Genomic DNA, 21,655 nt, shown 5'->3' on the forward strand with positions numbered 1-21,655 from the left:
CATTCAGAGGAGGACAACAAAACTGGTGGAAAGGGCTGGAAGGCATGTCCTGTGAGGAGTGGCTAAGGACTTCGGGTTTGTCTAGGTTGGAGGAAAGGAGGCTGAGAAGTGACCTTATTGCTCTCTACAGCTTCCTGAGGAGGGGCAGTGGAGAGGGAGGTGCTGATCTCTTCTCCCTGGGATGCAGTGGTAGAACACATGGGAATGGTTCAAAGCTGCGTCAGGGGAGGTTCAGAGTTGACATTAGGGAGCATTTCTTTACCAAGAGGGTGGTCAAACACTGGAACAGGTTTCCTAGAGAGGTGGTCAATGCCCCATGCTTGTCAGTATTTAAGAAGTATTTGGGCAATGCCCATAACAGTGTTCTTTAATTTTTGGTCAACCCTGAATTAGTCAGGTAGTTGGACTAGGTGATCATTTAGGTCACTTCCAACTGAAATTCTCTATTCTGTTCTATTAAAATGGTCCCAGGAACTGTCTTCATAAGCTTGTGTCTGAAGTAAACTTTTACTGACTCTGTTCTATTCAGCAAGTGAAGAGGATGTCATTATGGTCTTGAAACTTAGGAAAAATATCCCTGCAGAACCAGAATGAGTAAAGACTCATCTTGTTAGTCAAAAAATATTATTGCTACTTTGTATTAAAATTCTTTTTCCATGTACTGTAATGGAAAAAGTATTATAAAGTCCACAAAAATGGACAAGAACACAGGAAGGACTTTCTGAATTAATTACTTGATCATAAATCCACTATTTAGGTCTGCTCTGTTCCTTGCATGTACCTGCACCATATATGTGTGCAGTCATGTCTGCTTTCTTGTTCTCATCTTTTCTCCTGTATTCCTTCTCAATTAATCTTTTATCCAATCTTCATAAGAGCATGACTTTCCCTGTAAAAATAATGGAAACAATTTAGCTTGCTGATTATATGCTCTGTTTAGACAATGAAAATGTGGGTTTCAACCATAACTGTCTGACCATAGTCCTGAAAACTGTGTCTCCTGTTTCTTTGGTGACTGTTTCAGACTCTAGCTGATTATATGAAAGTTTGCAGCAGCAGCACTATTCTCTTATTAGGTAAGTAATAAAGAAAAAAATAGAGACTACTATTATGCCTGAGACATGTCTATCTCTTGAATTGTCATGTAGTTTTGGTCCTCTCATTTCACAAATGTTGTTATCAAAATGGAAGAAGTTTTAACAAAAGGCAAGAAGAATGATCAAATAAATGGAATAGCTTCCATAAGGAGAACAGCTACATAGGCTAAAATTCTTTGGTATAGAAAACACAGCGAAGATAAGGTCTATATAATCACGAGTGAGGAGGAATGGGTGGGTGGTGAGTTTGTTTGCTCTTTCTTCTAGTATAAGAACTGAAAGGCATCAAATGAAGCTATTAAGTTCCAACTTCAAGACAAACAAAAGGAAACATTTCTCTAAACAGCATGTAATTAAACAGTAGAACTCCTCTGAGGATGCTTGCAGTGCATAGGCTCGAGAGACCATGAAATTTGTGGAAGAGATATTCAGTAAGGACTATTCAACAGAGACCTCTGGTTCTCAGAGAATAATTCAGATTAGAAGGATCCTCTGGAGACCCTCTAGGCCAGCCTCCTACTTGAAGCAAGTCTAATCAGATCAGTTTGCTCAGGGACTTCTCTAATTGAATCTTGAACACGTCCAAGAATGGAGGTCCCACAACATGTCTGAGCAGTATTTGACTTGTGTCTGTTGCCTTTCATCCTATCACTGTGCACCTCTGGCAAGAGTCTGGCTGTCTTTTGTGCATCCTCTGGTCAGGTAGCTGTAGACAGCAATAAAGTCTCTCATTAGCAGCTTGCTTTGAGGCTGAAGAAGTCCAGTTGCTTCAGCCTCTACTCACAGGACATGTGCTGCAGCCCCCGAGGAGCTTGATGACCCTCTGCTGGACATGCTTTCATATGTCCATGTCTTTCTAGTAAGCCCAAGACTGAACAGTACTCCAAATGTGGTCTCACAAGTGCTGAACAGAGGGTAAGGATGACTGCCCTGGGCATGGTGGATACATACTTGCTAATAGAGCCCAGATTGCGGTTGGCCTTCACTGCTGCAAGGGCACACTGGTGACTCATGTTCACCTTATTGTCCACAAGGACCCCTGGATCCTTTTCTGCAGATCTGCTTCCTAGACAGTCAGCACCGGCTTGTATTGTTGCATTATTCTACCCCAGACGCAAGACTGCACTTGCTTTTGCTGAAATTCAGGAGATTTCTGTCAGCCCAGTTTCTGAGCCAAAAAATTTTTGGAGGCTGAGATAGTATTCTGAGGAAGTATCACTTTATGCTTCCATTTCTAAATTTTGCTTCCTGAATCCACTTTTAACCCCAAAAGGAAGCAGGAGACTGGGCTAGATGGAGTTAATTTTATAAGCTCTGCTAAGCTCTTTTAAAGAATAGACATTAGTACCTCCTTGCAGGTCTCCGGGTACTGAGTGAGTGGAGGGACTTTGCTGAAGGCCCCAGTGAGAGGACATAGTTGCATGGCCAGATATGTTTGACTCGTCAAACATACTGGATTTTGAGGAAAGTTTTGCAGTACTTGGTTATAGAGCTTTGGGTATAGTTCTGGGGTTTGGGTTCTGCTCTTGGGCTAAGCATCTGAAAGCTAGATACTGTGGATTCTTTATGTAACCTAAGTTCCTCAAAGAAAACAATATTTCAGAGATCTTTAAAGCAGAAATCTTAATGAGGACAAAATTTTGAAAACTGATATCCATTTGTCAACCGCTTGACTTTCAGCTCTGAGCTGCGTCCTTAGCTTGTCTGTTTGTGCTTTTTAGATAAATTTATCATTTGCTTTGGAGTCAGAGAAACTTGAATCTTTTCAAATTGGTTTCTTCAGTGTGTGTATATATATAAATATATATATATTTTTTTAATATACGTTGCAGGAGTGTTTGTGAAGTAGAAGAAAAAGGTTTCTAGTGCCAGCAAAAAACTTCTACCCCTGCCCCGCCCCTCAACCCCCCAACCCAACAAACAACAACCCACAACCCATAGTATAAGCTGTACAATAGATTCTCTTAACGAAATATTTTTGTAATATTACAATGAAAAAATGTAAAAGAATAAAAATAGTTCAGCTCTGCAGTTCAGCCTACATCATATTTATAAGAAACTTGCTTCCTAAAAAGTTAATGAGAGACTTTTAAACATGTGCATCAGTCCATTCATAGTCAAAACTGTAAGTTGGGCCTTAATTATGAATATGTTGAAATAATTAAATGATTTCTTTATCAATAGCAGTATTTGTAAATTAATGGGAATTTTTTTCTTGAACAAAAATTTGAGAACCAAACTCTTGGTCAAATGCAAGAAACAAAGCGCTTTTCAAGATAACATTGGCATACCAAAAAAAAAACCAAAACACCCCCCACCACCACCCTATCTATTTTGCAGCAGTACATTGACCCTCACACGTATGAAATTATCTGTATCATTAAAAAGTTAACTTTCAGTTATATGACTGCATCTACAATAGGAGGAAAACGGCACAGCCAGAAAAAATGAAACCTCACCTTTGCACAAAACTGAATGATTGCATAGTTGTCAGAAGTTTGTAAAGTAGAAATGCTTAAAGGCATTTAATATTTCATCCATGCCAAGAGTAATTAAAAAGACTTTCATGTAAATAAACATCATTACTTTTGTATTAGAAATTTGTGTTACTTTTATGTTATGCCTCCCAAGATGATTGACATTAGACATAACAAAAAATCTGTTTTATGTTGCAGTTGATAGCAGACTGTAATTCTTAAAGGTAAAATTAGAAAAATGCTGTTTCAAAAGGAGAAAAAAAAAGCAAGGCATTAGGTTAAATATTAATTTGAATGTCTACAATAATGGGTACACATGCTATTTAGGGAAGTCATTATTCCACTGTGTAGTCAACAAGAGTATCGATTAGAATTAATTCACTACGAAAAGTCTCCAATCATTTTTAACATAAGTTTTTCCTCTTTAACAGTACCCTGAAGCTTGTCTTTTTCGTGGTCAATTTAGCAACAAATTTGCAATTAATCATTTGTTGATTGCAATGAATGGTCTGTCGATAATATGCAGCTTACATTGCTAAAAGGGTTATACAGAGCTTTATTGTTTTCCTTTTGTCTTGGGAACACTTTGTCTAGCTGTGTTTCCTAGAATGGATTTTGAATAGATGTTTTGAAGTAACGCATGCCAGTTTTAAAGAGACACCATGGACTTCTCTGAGAGTATTAATCAAGACATGCCCTAACTTTCTTCTGGCATTACAGTATTTGGACATCTGTTCTGACTCCTTATATGTGACGTAGGACACATTGGCATAAATGAAGGGTTTCATTATCTTAAATGTCATAACATTTGTTTGAATTACTTTGTGCAGATTTTAAATGCTGAAATTGTAATCTTGTTTTTTTATAGATTTCATTGTCCTTTCAAACGACTATAAAAATGGAAGCCTTTTAAAAATTCCATCCGTAATTCAGAAAGCATAATTTACAATTTGTGCAATAACAGTGAAATTGCTGTAGATGATACTTTAGTAATTTCAAACAGTGTAAGTATTTTTACTGAAAGAAAACTAAGGGAAAAAATGGTTCTTATTCCAGAAACAGTGTTTTTGCCACAGCTAATGTATAAATGAAGGCCATTGTGAAATACCTCTTTGGGGAATGTTGACACGGATTAATTTCTTTGGAAAGTCACGGCAGCTCGAACGGCAACGTTCATTTTGTTAGAAAGAAATATCTGTTATGTTCCAAGTTGTCCTTAAAGTAGTGTCTCAATAGTACATTTTATGCATCTGGATAGGAAGAGGCTTTGAATACAATGTATATAGCTGAAACTAAAAGAAAGAAATTCTGGTCTCAGACTTTTCCAAAAGTTTGGAAACATTTCTTTTGCACTGATCTTTAAATTGCATAAGTGTTTGTAGGTTTTGACTGTTCGTTAATAAAACTAAAACACTAGTAAAAGTAGGATTTAACTGATCTACATTACCCTTACTCTAGAGAACTTCTGATTTCTTATGGATGTGATATTTATGCTTGAGTAAAAGTTAATATTAACTACATTTGTCTTCGCTATAATTACAAGGATTACTTATTACAAACATTGGCAAGACAAGTGTCTGCTTACTGTGCAGCAAATTTGGGAATACTAGCTTGTCATTTAGTGTTGATTACATTATTTAAGTAGCTGAGCAAAGCAGCACTTTACAAACAGGTGGCCTTTGATTTGCAAATTTATAAAAATCTAGGAGCAGCTTTCAGCCTACTGCATTGTTGTGGTTTTTAAGGTGAAAAGTTGAAAGGTGATTTGAGTGTGCTTTCATTTAGACCAAAGGTTTATTTAGAACTTCTGGCTCCTGAAGCCGATTGAGTTATTGTTATCAAAAACCAGTGTGGTTCTCCATCTGTAAATTATGATTATAACATAGCTGTCTGGCCTGGAGTTCAGAGAAACTGTCCCATTCAACTTGTTTGCAATAAAATTTCTTGGACCTGGCTTAAAACCATGTGCCATATATGCAAATAAAAGCAGTTTGCCATTTCTGCATACTTATAATACCTCTCTTGCATATACGTGGTTGCATATTTTATGTTTTATTTCAAACTAAGAGTATTCACGGAATCACAGAATCGTTAAGGTTGGAAAAGACCTTTAAGATCATCAAGTCCAACCATCAACCCAATACTACCATGCCCACTAAACTATATCCTGAAGTGCCACATGTACATATTTTTTGAACACTTAGAGTGATGGTGACTCCACCACCTCCCTGGGCAGCCTGTTCCAATGCCTGACCACACTCTCGGTGAAGACATTTTTCCTAATATCCAATCTAAACCTCCCCTGGTGCAACTTGAGGCCATTTCCTCTCATCCTATCGCTAGTTACTTGGGAGAAGAGACCAACACCCACCTCACCACAAGCCCCTTTCAGGTAGTTGTAGAGAGCGATAAGGTCTCCCCTCAGCCTCCTCTTCTCCAGACTGAGCAACCCCAGTTCCCTCAGCCGCTCCCCACTTGTGCTCCAGACCACTCACCAGCTTCATTCCCCTTTTTTGGACACACTCGAGCACCTCAACGTCCTTCCTGTAGCAAGGGGCTCAAAACTGAACACAGTATTCGAGGTTGAACACAGTATTCAAGGTAATTATTTTAATGGATACTGGCTTGAGGGAAGGAAGAAAATCAAGAATTTATTTTCTCACTGCTTGTTCCTGGCTCTGCACTACAGCTTGCTGCACCCTAAATTGACAGTTTGGGGAGTAACTGTGTAAGCTACATAATTAATTTGGGGAATTGTACCCCAGTATGTAGTGTAAACAACTTATCCTGCTGGAAAAACTCATCTGTGTTGGAAATCCTGAGTAATGGGACTTATGCAAGGAGTTTTTATGCAGATATAGAATCCTCCCAAACAATTTGAGGCTGAGAATAGGATACTGGTATAATATATTCAAAGCTACCATGAAAGCCGTAAGTTGCTAAACAACCATGACGCACTGAGCCTGTCCAGATGGTTAAGCAAAAAGCATTATGCAAGTACACACTTGGGAGGGGGAATTTTTTTGTGAGAAAATTTAAGGAATTTCTTAGTTCAACTCATCATACACTTCTCTAGACTTTTTCACCAGTCTTCTGCAAACTTGGATCTATGGCATATGAAAAGCAACAGAAACATTGCTTTAGCTCTTTCTGAAGGATCAGAGCAGCACTTTTAAAGCAATTTGGATATTTTGATTTCTTAGGTTCAAAATGCTGTGTGTGTGAAATCATAATAAAGGGCTTTAGTGCAGTTTCCAGGGTTTCTGACCACGCCAAGAACCATTTTTTTTTTATTTTGCTGTGAGATTGCTTAATAGTGAAGTTGTTTTGCATAAACCAATAGTGAAATACAAAATTGGCAGTTTCTAAAGTTGCTGGGTGTTTTTTCCTTTTCAGCTGAAGCCAGTTTTAACTGCATGTTAATTTTGTTAAAATATGTTTACAGTTCTTAATTATTAGTGAGCTGGGTACAATAAAGGGCAAACTTTTGTTATCCCTAAATAGAAACTTTCTGATAATAACCTGTGATTTATTGCCTTTATACCACACAGTAGAACCTTTCTGTGGAATAAATATATTTAACCTCAAATCTTTTTAATGTCCAGAGACTACAAAAATAGGTACTGCATAACCTCTGTGTGCCATACACTGGGTAGATCATCTCTGTAAAATGTTTGACATAGCTAAATTATTTAGTCAAAGCAGATATAGAGAAAGTTTGGTCTGTTTCAGGAGGAAAATATATGTGAATCAATTTTGTAAAACTTGACACTCCCCTCCCTGGAAGTGTTCAAGGTCAGGTTGGATGAGGCTTTGACCAACCTGATCTAGCGGAAGGTGTCCCTGCCCATGGCAGGGGGTTTGGAACTAGATGAACTTTAAGGTCCATTCCAACACAAACCATTATATGATTCTGTGACTACACCTCCCATAAACACAAGTTCATACTTTGCCATATATCCAAATACTAAGTTCAGAAAAGGCTTTTTATTCTATAAGCCGTAGCATGTTTGGGTTTTTTTTGGAATACAGTTTCTTACTATTCATACGTAATATCTTTTTCAGCCCCTAAATGCTCAGTAAGATGACATCTAGTTCCATTTTTTAGGCTAGTTTGTACTTCTTACAGGCATTACTGCAGAGCCTAGGCTTTATTTAACTTGAGAACCATTGATATCAAACACTGTTTATATGAACTGATTATATAGCAAGTATATTTCAGAGAATATTAACCCCTTATTTTTCATGGAAATGTTGGTCATTGCAACATAGTATATGATTGGGTCTTGCACTCCAAGAAGGAGTCTGGACACTTACACTGTGTGTGAAGACTAATATGTACTCACCTTTAAAGTTAGAAATTTGAGCAACAGTAGCAGTAAAACCAGTGTGTGATCAAGATGATCTGCTAGGGTCTAATCTGTTCAGTCTAATACCTGAAAGGAGGAGGGAAGCTTGAAGGAATATCCATAGAAGCCTGTGTGGGAGTTAGGAAGCTTATACACTTTGCCAGGACAGTAAGCCAAATGATGGCAAGAACTGAAGGCTAAAAGAAAAACATGCTTGTAACCATCACCCACTCAAACTGTGGACAGAAGCGTTTGCCCGCAGTATATGGTCTTCCGTGGCCTTGATAGGTAGTCATTTAGAAGTTCCATCAGGCATTTGGCAGCGAGGACTTGGTTTTCTTTCCACATTGGTGTATTCTGCAGCTGCTCACTTAACAAGAAGTTTATGGTGTAGGTAAAATTAAGACTGCATGAAAGGTTGGCAGCATAAAATTATGGAGAGCCATAACTATAAAAAACATAACGACTATGCTTGAGTTAACTGTGCTTCTGGACCAAAAGCATTTGAGCTTAAGCAGTCCTGAATTCCATGAGAGAAAACAGAGCTTGTTCTGCCATTCCAGATCTTTTGCAGCAAGTCTTTAAATAGCAGACTACAGAAGTAAAATACATGAAGAAAAAACTAAGCAGCAAAATCAAGGGGGGAATGAATATAGTAATTGTGCAAACAGTATCAAATGAACAGTATTGGAGGGGGTGGAAATCCTTGGTGAAATCCCAAGGAACAAAGGCCTCTAGTTCAGGACATTGTAGGTAGGTGGATCTCACATCTGAATTCTAGCCTTCTGACCCAGGTACATTTGGAGATGGTGGAAGGAGTAAGTCTGAGGAAGGTGGGTTTTTTTAGACATGACATTTATGCTGAATACCTTAGTCATCCACAGACTCTCTGAACTCATCCCTTCTTCATCACTGGAGATGCTCAGTTGGAATATGCAGGGCAGAGCAGTTGCGGTGAATTTATTAGCTCAGTGAAAAAATGGGGGGTGGAAACAGAAGAAAAGGGCACTGACACTGATCCTTGAAAATTATGTCAGAGGGGGAAGTTCTGGAAGAACATTCTGGAAGAAATTCCTGAAAGGGAGAAAGTTGGTGTTAGCGGTAAAGAGCGGCTTGTTGATAGCATGAAATATGCAAGTTAACTATACTTTGTTTAGGACAAAAAAACCCCAGAAATTTGGTTCATTTACCACAAATCAAATGGAGAAGATGGTGAAGGTGAAGAATGTCAATGGTATGCAATTAGAAAACGTGAACAGGGCAATCCTAAAATCTTTCCAAGGAAGAAGCTTGACACAAATGAAAAACACTTTAAAATGAAAGTCTGAGTCATGAAGAGATAAAGAAAACCTGTGTCTGACAGCTGTATGTCTGCTTAGTTGTGGATAACACAGATGAAGACAAAACCAAGAAAATAAAGTAGAAGGATTCAGAAAATATTTTGATCAGTACAACACAAGAACAAGCGCAGATACTCAGCAAAAGTTAAGAAAGTTTCTTTTAGGACTGTAAGACAAAGCAAAGGGGCTATGAAAGACGTGAGGGAGAGGATCTTAAAAACTTTGTCGTGAATCAATGGAGAGAGAACATCTGTAGTTATATAACATCTAGCGCTAATTTATGACTATGTTGGGTTTTTTAATAAATTAGTATTTGTCCAATAGGAAAGATAATAGTATTCTAATGCAAAAATTTAAATTTCAAATTCAAAATATAATGAATGAGGAAAACAGTGACCATTTTCAATTATGAGAAAAATATTCTTTCAGAATGTAAATCAATGAGAGATGTTTCAATGGTTTTGCATACTTCTTATAAAAATAAGTATCTGCTATGGAAACAAATGAATAGCATAAATATGTATTAAAATTATAAGGCTCTGTTGCCAAGGTTTTGACTAACAAGTTATGGGAAGTTGCTAAGGAGAAGTCAGGTGAACATTTATTATTTGATCCCTATCAAGCAAATGATCATATACAATGAGTGGTGATACAAGATTTGGCTTGAACCCCAGTGAAGACTTCAGATGACTGCTCAGACTGTTGCATTTCAGGCATAGCTTCATAAAGTTAAGAAACTAGATGTGCTCAGCTTCCTGTATGATTAATAACAAAAGATTTCCAAACGACGTTTCAGAAAAGAAACTTGCAATACGCCTTTTGGAAGAACCTTTCCAAAGAGCTTTGTTCTTACTGTTGAGCATACTGGAGGATAGAGAGATCATCCTGCCAGTTTCATACCTAAATCAAGGGCCTAAATTTAGCCCCTGAGAATACCACTCTAATGAAAACTTAATCAAGCTCAAAATGAAAATATCCAAAGGGATTTGGGTTTTTTGTGTAGGTATTTTGGGTTTTTTGTGAGGACAGGTTTTTTTCAAGACAGTGCAGAAGCAATTATTCCTTATCCCAAATATGCCTTTTTTCTTTATGTTAAGTTTTTAGTGTGATGGCAATAATCAGTATTTCACAAAAAAATGCTTAGTAATTGATTTTGGGGGGAGAATTACTCACTTTTCTCTCCTCAGAACTGCAAAAGTGCTGGGCATGAAAGTCTAGGTGCTCATTTCAAGCTGGACAGACTCTTAATGTAAACTTTGTTTCTGTGCTTTTTATTGAAGGTACCTGTAAGCCATTGCTGTGTGTTTCTGAAGAACAGCAAAAGTAGCAGCCAATTCCATTGCATTGCATTGCTTACATTGACTTTCAATCTGAGCTGTGTCCTTGATTGTGTTATGCTCAACCTCATTGTGCAGAATAATTTGGGACAAATTCAACATAGTTCTCCATCAGCAGTTATCAGAAATGCTACTAAAGGTTTACCACAGAGATCTTTTTAATATACAAGGTATTTAATACACTCTCTATATGACTATGTTGGCTAATTGCCATGTGATCACTTCTCTTTTTACTGACCACATAAACACTCAGCATGGATCTAGAAGAACCCTTCTCTAGTTACAGTAAATTTAGGGTCACCAAATATAAAAAAAGGAAGATGTGCTCAGTAACACAATATGTGCTCAGCAGACCTTATTTTGCAGGGTCCATGTCTTCTGCATCGTGGAGTGACGGGGTACAGTTTGTTTTAGTCATCTAGTCTGATAATGACCTAACTGCCTTATCTCCCTTATTTTCTTTGATGGTCCTTGAATTTGGTTAGTGCCTTAAAAATACAGATGCATAGGAAGTTAGTGTCAGTTTCTAAAAACCAGAATAACTCATCAAAGAAAGGCCTTGAGATACTGGTACAAAGGCTTGTCTTACTGGTCCCTATATAGCTGGGATATGTAGTCATCCTATATGAACTGATCGATAGTAAATTGTAATAAGTGTACATGTCCACTAGTTGTATGTTATAGAGTTATACATAGGCAGAACATAAGGATGGGCTGAATTTTTTTTAACAAAAACTTCTTTTCCTGCAAAATAGATTCCATTTTCTGTTTGTCTGAAACATTTCTATTATAAAATTGTGTATATCTAGTGTCAGAAACTCAACAGACATCTGACTTCAAATAAAAAGGGAGAGGGAATATGCTTATATTTCAAGGCCTGTTCCAAATATTTTGTTACAATTTCCAGATATACCATGCTCTGGTCTTTTGCCTATCACTTATAAATACTGTGGTTACTGATGTTTCACCCTGGGTTTAGAGATATTACCTATTTAAATGAGTATTTAAAATATGAACTGTCACTTGATTTAGTAATACATGTACAGCTGAAATGTATTTAAACATGACCATCAGAGGGCTGGCTGTCAAGAATATCACTGACAAAATGAATAACATTATCTTGACAGTTTCTGTGTTTTTCTTGGAAAACCAAGAACACAAGTTTCTCAGTTTTTTTTTTCTCAGATTTTTTCTTAAGAAAATGAATTATCATTATCTTTTAGTAAAACTATCAAAAAGAGCTTGAAATCTCTTCTTGCTATGACCTTCTCAAGCTATCACCTTTCTCAGATATACTGGCTCAGAATATCAGTAGAAACCAAGATGACTATAGTAACTAGTGTTTGCTGTTTGTGTGTATGTGAAGGAAGTGGAATGCATAATCGTAAGGATGTTTGTTTATCTAGAAAATAATTTTTAGTCTTAAGCCACTACAGAAAACTTTTCTTAATCCATTTTCAATGATATTTTTTTTCACATCTGTACTATTCCACATTAATAACTGATGTGAGTTAACTGGTTGTTCAGGTTAGATTTGCATTCTGATCCAAAGATTACAGGTTGCTGAATTATCCCTTAAGCTTCCTAGCCTTGCGGATCCATAAAACCTTAATTAAAGAGACATCTCAGAAAAAAATAATCAGACCATTTATACCCAAAGAAGATACACATTGGTCATTTGTTTGTTCACCAGAATAAAAATTATTATTTAATGGAAATTTTAATCACAGCAAGCTTATAGATAGACATATATTAAATGCATTAATCTTTCTATAAGGTTATTCACAATGTATAAGGTTACTCCTCTGAAAAGACTGCTTCAGATTGCTTTCCGGTAATGCTAATACCCATTAAAAAGATGAATATATATGTGTGTAAGTCAATCATAAGGTATTAAAGAGGTGTAGCAACTTAAGCTTCTTTTCTTCTTGGCAGGTCACTTTGAGAAATGTCCTAGTTCAATTAAAATATTTTTTCCATTTCCTAGGAGTAGATTCAGATATGCTCTCTCTGTTCTCTATCTTATCTTCACTGTCAGGATTTAAAACAAACCTGAGTGAGAGATAAGGAGGCTAGTCCAGCTACTTCAGACTCTGAACAGGTTCAAGTTAAGGGTGTATATTATGTGTGTATGTCTGCATGTTCATCACACATATGTCCAGGTTGAATATTTGGGAAATACAGAAGTACATTTTTTAAGATTCTGTTTACAATTTTGTATCCCACAAGATGGGATAAACTGCATCTTGTGTTCTTCAAACACCCGTTCCTTCATCTCTGCTTTCAGAATGCTACAGTAATGAGTGGAAAACATGTAAACTAGAAAGGCACACAAAAGAGATCAAGGTGTGCTAGTTTTTTTCAGATTAGATGGGTGATACTGTGAAATGGAAGTTCAGAGAAATTATCTTCTAGGCTATTGTCATATAATGCATATGACATGTAAATAACTGTAAAAATATTGCATATCTTAAAAAATAAGTTATTTTAGAATAGTAGCATAACACTCAAATATTCACATAATATTCTTAGAAACACAAAATTGTCTAATTAGTTACTGACCTAACAGAATGAATTACTTCTGTTTTTAAATGCTCTGTATTCAGCAGTATTTTGTGCAGCAGTATTGGTTTTGGTGCAAAAGTGTTCCTGAAAAAAATCTCCATTCTTGGATTCTCTGTTGAAAAATGTTACAATGCTTTAAGTATGAAATGAGTGACTGAAGCATGGTTGTAGTGAAAGGTGCTAGTTTCATATTACAGTGAACCCATAATCCTTCCTCCTCCTTTCTCCTTGCAACAGGCCTGACTGCATTGTGTCTCCTCAGATTTTTATTAATAATAAAGCTCTTGGAAATTTTAGGCATGTTTGTGTGCACTTACGATGTGTTACTTTTAAAAATTGAAAGTATTTAGATTCAGGTATAGTACTTCTGGCAAATTGTATTTCAGGCTAATGTACATATCAATTTATTAATAAAAATTAATAAATAATGACCACAGATGATATTAATTACAGACCAGCAGCTGACTGTCAAACGACCTTTCTAAAAAGCCTGTTCACTTGTTACCTTGCTAGGTAATGTCATGAAGCATGTGAGTTTGCTTTACTGACTCCTGGCTTTTCTCTTTTACATCAGTTTTATTATCAAATACAAAAATCATTCCTCACATTTTACTGGCCATCCAGAATATCAGGTAACAGGAAAGGTCAGCATATTAAAGCAACAGTATGCAAACAATATTCAGCTTACCACGCGTGTGGATATTGCTCTATTTCTCACTGTAATTCATTAGATGATTTTAACATAGTTTGTGACACAAAGAAGAAATTAATTCTCCATTGGTCCAATGACAGTTGTATGCTTTAAATAGGTTAGACTACATGTCTCATTTCGAAATGGTTGAATGAAGTCTGCTAAAATGAATCCTGTTTCCAATGAAGCTGAAACAGCTCACAATGAAGGACCCTCTGCTCTCCTCATCCAGAAATACAAAGCTTTTAATGGTCATTCCTCAGGATTCAGGGTAGTTCCTGTAGCTCTCAGGAGACAGAACTTGCATTCCTACCTACTCTCAACTTCCTATTACTTTCAATTCTTCCGGTTAGTTTTTCATTTATTTATATTACTCTGTATGCTACCATCTTAACAAATAAAAGATTATAAACATTTGAAAAACAGAAAAAACAGTGTAGTTTTTCTTTTTTTCTCTTTTCTTTTTTTTCCCCTAAAGCAAAGGATTATTTTGCTAACACACAAAACAAGCATGGGCTGGTTTCAGATTTTCCTGTAGTGTGAAGTCATGGTTGGGAATCGAGGGATTCTGTATGTTGGACTCAGTTAGGGGTTCAAAACAGCAGTCTGGCAGTATAAGCCTTAGCAGCTCCCCTACTTTCGAGCTTATCTGTGTGCATTTACTACTCTGGTTTACAGTTTCCATTAATAGAAAGAGACTTTCAACAATTTTTGTATGGAGTTGGTCTGACATGTGCCTGTCTTGTGTTGTGCTCATCAAAATTAGCATTGTTTATTACTTTTTTACCTCTCGGCTCATTAAGTTAGTTGATCCATTTTGGAGTCAGAAAATATTCAGGCAGGGGAAAATTTTGATCAAACCAACCTTGCATGGAAACAACTGCCTGTTTGCCATCTGCAGTGGGCATTGATCCCTAGCTTGTTTGTGCCTTGCATTTGTTATGCATGAGTAAGCACATTAGCCTTTTCATTTCATTCATTAGACAGTCCTTGGTTAGTATTTCCTAGTTTCTGTCAAATATGCTACTACTCCTTTATTAATTTTGTCTTGGGCCTGTCTTTTTCTCTTGCTTCAGCGTGTAGAAAATTAACCACAACAGTAGTCCTTTTATTTCTTTTTCATATAGAACTGGCTAACAAATATACTTTTCTAATGTTGGCACATCTAATGTTGGGATAAAGTACGAATGATGGGTCTTTCTAAAGTTAACAGAGTTCTTATTTTGGCTCAGCTGGCAGGTTTTGTTTAGAAGGGTTTAGTGTCAGCTTTATTTCATCCCTCTCCAAGAACTGCAGGATCACTTGGATACTTGTGGATATTTGCTTTATAAAATTGCATTGCACAGAAAAATAAAGTAATGATGAGTGCAGTTTAAGAATATAGCACTGAAAGTTTCAGGTGGCAGTTTAGATGACAGGACAGAACAATAAGGCATTTTATGACTAAAACCGATTCATTCACTAGGGGTTTTTGGTGTCATTTCCTTCTAGAACAGTCAAATGTTAAATGACAATTCCATTCTTAAAGATAATAGGAAACTAAATAAATACTGCTGTCGTGCATAAAGCAACAAACTATATACATCTTTAGAAACTATATAATGAGATCACGACTAAAGTGAATATTTCAATGGAGTCAGTACATTTAGTGATGCCACTGATTTTATTTGATCAGTGTTCACATGTTTTTCTTAAAAATTCTATATTATGCCACATCATTATGTAGGTACAATGTGTATAAAATCTTGTGACTTATTTATTGCTTTTTTTATTCATTTATATCATATGTATTTATTTATAATCTTAAAGGTTTATTTAAATGTTAACAATCTAGATGAACAGTTTTATCTTTGACATGATATTAAAGTTCATACATTTATTTTTTCAGAGTACCCTGGAGTTAGTAAACTGGTTGCACCAGCTTGTTTTCTGGAGCCTGCCCTGTTTAAGATTCTAATAAATAAAAAATTGTTTCAGTCATAAAGTGTTGCAGCCATGTTTGATGCTATTGTGTACTTAGATACATGCATTAAATGCTTCCCTGGTTATTTGAGATTTATATTAACATTGATTGGTTTAAATAAAGATTGTTTTAAACACAATATTTTAATGAAGTTTGGAATCAGTAATAAGGTAAAATTTAAGTAAAGTATTTAATTTTGTTTTTTTCCGCCCAAATGCTAATTCTCATAGTTTGAAAAGAATTTAAAACGTTGCTAGACATAGACTTCATACTGAATTTCATACGTCTCTCAATTTCTTAGTTTCTATATTTCCATAGTCTTTTACATTGGTAAATAATGTATTTTTTCTTATACATGATAGCTGATTACAGTAATAGTTTTATTTGTAGTTTTTGTCGAACTCTTTTTACACAGAAAGTGGAATTCATTTAGATTTCTTAATAACTGAACTGACTTCTTATATTTATATTATTAGATATACAGCATTTTAAGACATAATTATAAAAACATGATCCAAATGGATTTCTCTGTGTTTACTATCTCCTGCAAGTCTGAAGAGTTGGTAGATTTCATACTTGCACACCTCATTTAACACATACATTAAAAGATGAAAAAACTTTCTACTTCCTTAATTCTCAGTTTGTAAATTTCTAATGAATTAGCATGTGAAATAATGAAATTACCTGGAATAAGGAAAAGGTTATTTTCATACTTGCAAAGGAGATATAAAAATGTTGTGAAAACTGATTCTAGCACATCAGTTCCAAATATTCTCTTTTCAGCAACTCCCACCACCACAGTGGTTTGATTTTTTTTTTCTAAAATGTTACACATGTAAGTATTTCATACAGGTACTTCATTTCACATACACATTATTTGAATCTATTATTAGCATAATTTATGACAGATTAAAATAGTTTTATAAAATATATTTCATTAATAAGTCTCTTTTTTATATTAATCCATTTTTCTCCCACATGGTTTCACACCCTGACATATAGCACATGGGGCATCTCCTGGCACTTATTCTCATTTTCTACCAACTTTTAGAGAAAACTATTGAATGGCCATATGCAAATATCAAGCTGTATGCGTATAAGGTAGCTCTGCTGAATCTATCACTCACCTTTACTGAAAGAATAGATTTCGTAGGCTTTATTTAGTATTCCAACAAGAACAAACTGTACGAGTGGTCTTACTGTAAACCCTTCTTGGTTCTGGATGACACTTGCTGTACAGAAGTTGAAGACACTTTCAGTAAACCTGACTAGCATGTCTAATTTGTAAAAAGGAATAATGGAGGCTGTGACAAGTGCAATAAATTGTTAAGTTCGGATATATCCCATCCTTGGAACAGGGTACCTGTAAGCTTTCTAAGTGATAAGAGTATTGCTCTTGTTGAAAATGACAGTTCACAGAACACCTTACAAATGAGATGCCTTGTTTAGAGTTTTGGTCTTCTGTTCTGCAATTTTCCTCTCATGAGAGATTTACAGTTTTCTTTTTCCTGTTAGGATGCTTCAATTGCCCACAGATTCCATATCATGAGAGAAAAACATCCAGAGAAGTTCAACAGTAGGTAAGAATCTAAAAATGTTTGGTTATGAGGAGATTATTTCCATGTTATTAAGTATGTTCTGTGAGGGGTTAAATTTTGCACATCCTTTAAAATATTGATTCTTATAAAAGAGAGGAAGTTGGTGCATTTCATACTAAGTATATGCTCCCAGACTGCTTGTAGTGTAACTGTTTTATATCTGGTATTTCAACTGAAATGAATAGCATTATAAATAAACTGTTCTCACATGCGAAATGTTTGACTTATAAGACTAACATGGACAAGATGATGCATTGTGGTATCTGAGGATCTCTGAATTGACACTTTGCCATTAGGCACTGAAGAACACTTATTAGACAGCTGCAGATGGTGATCCTTATGTTTCATTCCCACACGCACACTGGTACACTGACAGGGCGCTCTTCCATATATACTCTTAGTAAGGGCAAGTGAATGCCATTTCACACATAAATGCTGTTATCATTAAACAGCTTTGGATATGTAAAAAAGTCAGGAATGAGACTTTGCGTCTGTTCCTTGTTTTGCTTTTTGAATTTGCAATGTTATCTCAGAGCTTTTCTGGAGATTAAAAATGTATTACAACATGTGCTGTAAATTCACCTTCTTTCAATATCTGGTTTGTTGAGTAGATCATGCTCATAATGCAATGCTTATGTTTGTCTCTTATTTAGGTAATTTAGCACGTAAGTTGTGATGGGTAAAAGCAACATTTCAGAAACTTTAATTAACATTTAAAGGCACATGGGGACAGAAAAGAAAGATACGAAGTTATTTGGAATAAACAGAGTATCTATAAATAATTATTAACACGAATGTTTTGTCATAGACATTCTTTAGTTTTCTATGGAGGTGACTTGGAAAGTCTTGTGTAGATGCAGGTTTTCTTAGACCTTAGGATGATAAAATATGCTGTTTGGGCAGTTGTCTTGGAGCTGTACAGAGTGATTTTGAATATGTTTAAATATGTTTGAATATTATTTAACTTCTTACTGTTTTTATGTTGAATGTACAAATTTTACATTTAGCAGTCAGAGATGGGGGGCTTTTTTCTTAAATACTCAATCTGTTTAGCATATATGCAATGACATACTATGAACCCGAGTGTATGTTTCTTTTTAAGTTCCACAATAAACATTTATTTTGTATGACCTCCTCTTCCTACCTCCAATGCTTCTTGCTTGAAAAGAATTATGCTACGAAAAGATCTGAACTCAAGTCTGATCTGCACATCCCAATGTATTATACTCGTTCAGCAGGACTAGAGTTATTGGACATTTAGCAAATGCTAGATATCTATTCTAGGACCTGAAGATGAAGCTAGTTTATCAGTGGTCTTTCTGCATATTTTCAGCAGTTGGCAATTATAATTTATAAAAAGCTCAGCTAATAACATGAGTTTCAGATCAGATTTCATGTCACAATAAATCATATGTCATTAATAACATCTGCTAGCAGACTCACCTTGAAATTCATCTATATTTTAAGGAACCTGATGTTTCTAACATTATCTTAAGGAAATTAATTACAAAAATATATAGTTCCAGTCCCTACGTGCTTTGGTACTGCAATACTGAAAGAACTTGAAAAAAGCAATGATTCCCTGGGTAGTGAAAGGCTAGTCAGAAATATTATGCATTTGTAAAAAAGAATGTAAAGACTTGAGCAAAGTATTGTCATAGAGACTGATGTTTTAAGAAGTTTCTTCTTTTGTGTAGTGAGAAAAAAATGCAGATTTCTATTTTTGTTGAATAAGATTTTTCAAATTATGCTAGTTCACAAATAATTTGTTCCACTAACAGTTATTTGCATGTGGCAACACTCCATAATATGTTGCAGCAGCATTTTTCCTGCAGTGCGTGAAAATAAACCCCTTTTTTAGATGTCTGCTAAACCACGAGACTTTATACACCAGAGTGTGGAATTTTCTGTGCAGTCTAAAAGATTTAGGATCAGCAAGTCCAGCTCAGGTCAGATTCATAGTGGACTTCATCGTTAACAGCACTTACTCGTTTGAAAATCGTACATTGTCACATATTAATATCTCTCACTATTTAAAAAAATAAATCTATTGTGGGTTTATGTCAGTTTTCTCTTGCCTGATTTTGCAAGGTTTTGAGCTCCCACAGCGATCATTCAGTTTTGTTAAGTAGGTCCTTGCCCTGAGGTTCTACTGTGAAAATGAATATGTAGAAAGTTTCCTCACTGAAGAAAAACTTTATAAAGTTTATAAAAAAAGTTTATACTGTGTGCAGAGGTCTTTTGAAACCCAAAGGTGTTGTATTTGCTTCATTGAAGCGAGTTAGGTTAAGTTTGTCGTTGAAGAATCTTTTGCTTTAAATCCTGGTAGTGATCCTCAAATTCCGAAGGACATTCCTTGACACTCTGATCCTAAGTTTCATGTGTAAATAGAGCATACCAATACAGAGACTCCTGACATGTTGTACTTGTGTGTGAAAGCAGAATCTTTCTGCCCTTGCTTGTCTTCTCAAAATGAAGATGACTTGGAAGGACTTTTTAATGACTACTAGCCAATATTGTAGAATGCTTTGGAAATAAATGACTGTTAGGAGCTCTGACACATTTTCAGCACTGCAGTGTTCATAGATTTTGGACACAAAGACAGTGTTTCTGACTTAGTAAAAATAGAAAGAAATAAAGGTGTGGCTTTCTAAACTGCCTACAGATACTTAAACATTGAGGTCTGTGGAAAATCTCAGATTAAGTATGTGTAAATACTCATTAATTAAAAATCCACATTATCTGTTGTTTCTTAAATCTTCAAATGACTTAACAGCTATGTTATGACATTTCTTTTTCAGTGAAGCACCTGTTTGTTTTGGATTATTATTAAATTGAAATCAAGTCCCTTTGTCAAAAGGTCTTCTGTGTTCAGAAGCTTAAATTTCACTGAAAAACACTTAATACATGCCTTAATCACTTGAAAATGTTATACTTGTAAGCTGCAATATGGAATGACTCCGTATTGTTTTCCAAATAAGGCTCAGCATAAATGTCTAACAGTGATTTTAAAATATTCACTACTTGTTCCTAAAAATGGATCTGCAGGAGAAGAATTTTTCTTCTGGTGATGGTCAAATAGGAAAAAAAAGGAAGTGAGAACACAGTAGCATCCCCACCTCTGTCAAAAGAATGAATCCTAATATGCCATTTTAAGTAATCGTGTCTTCAGATCATTAGCACACGTTATCAGAAACCAGTACTGACATTGCATTAAGATTTAAATGGGTTCATAAAACCCAGAATCTCAGCTGTCACATTACCCACTCTACAGGTCTGAAGTGCTGAGAACCCTGTGCCTGAGAAATCAGGGTTCACTTCCCAGCATCTCCTGCTTAAGAGTAGGTCAGATTTTCTGATTTCAGTGTGGAAGGGATGAGTTAACCCCAGGGGGAAGAAAACTTGCAAAAGACAGCAGCATTTCAAGTAACAGTATCGTTAAACTAGGACATACTGTTGAAATAACGATTCAGTTAGGCCAAAATGCCCTGCAGGGAGATCTGTGTAAACATCATAGACTCAGTGCTGGGAATAACAGATGTATGAGTTATGTGACTGGAATATACACATGGAAACAAAGAAAACCTTCAACAAAAAATAATTCAAGTTGATAGTAACTATTCTAAAATGATACTCCGTTAAATTAGGCATGCTAATTTGACTCTCTGGCACCCGGTAGCATACAAGGTATTTCTTAGTCTCCATAAAATAAAGTAGGATTTACAAACTGCATTTACAGTCTTAAGTACATAATCTCTGAGATTTTTAAACATCAGTCTATTTTTCTCTTTTACGAAGAAGAAATTCTAAACACAAGTAGTTCCTATTCCTAATAACTCAATTTGATCATGTTCTTGACCATGTACTTTTAAGATTCCCCCTCAACTTGCTTAATTATGGTTTTATTTTGTGCCAATATCTATGTACTTAATCTCTAAGGAAATTTTAAGTAATAGAAAGTACTGATTTACTTTTTGAAAGTGATCTCCAAGAGAATAAGCATTCTTTTAACGAATATTAGCAAAGGAACTTATGCTTTGGTGTTGAACTACGTGTTATGTGACACTGGCTTAATCTAGAAAGGCCACAGGATGAAAAGGTGGGAGAAATAACAGGTAAATGAATCTTCAGCAAGTTCTTCCATGAGTCTCAACTTCAGTACTGCACTGTACATTGTAGTCGTCATAGTATCGTATCTAGACTGACCTAAAAAAATAAAGAAACAATCCTGTCATGCA

The 21,655-nt window shown here is 35.6% G+C and overlaps 1 protein-coding gene across 4 annotated transcripts in view; it reads left to right on the plus strand.

Annotated features, from left to right (window-relative positions):
* Window positions 1-21,655, plus strand: part of DGKB (diacylglycerol kinase beta) — a gene marked incomplete at both ends in the record, with an annotated part of 334,143 nt that overhangs the window by 174,540 nt on the left and 137,948 nt on the right. For all 4 annotated transcript variants that reach the window (XM_082014573.1, XM_082014575.1, XM_082014574.1 and 1 more), the window contains one exon: window positions 17,335-17,399. In XM_082014573.1, the coding sequence (XP_081870699.1) occupies window positions 17,335-17,399 (65 nt within the window). The remainder of the gene's footprint in view (window positions 1-17,334; window positions 17,400-21,655) is intronic.

Source organism: Phaethon aethereus (genome assembly GCF_964289735.1).
Source record: "Phaethon aethereus genome assembly, chromosome: 2".
Classification (NCBI taxonomy): domain Eukaryota; kingdom Metazoa; phylum Chordata; class Aves; order Phaethontiformes; family Phaethontidae; genus Phaethon; species Phaethon aethereus.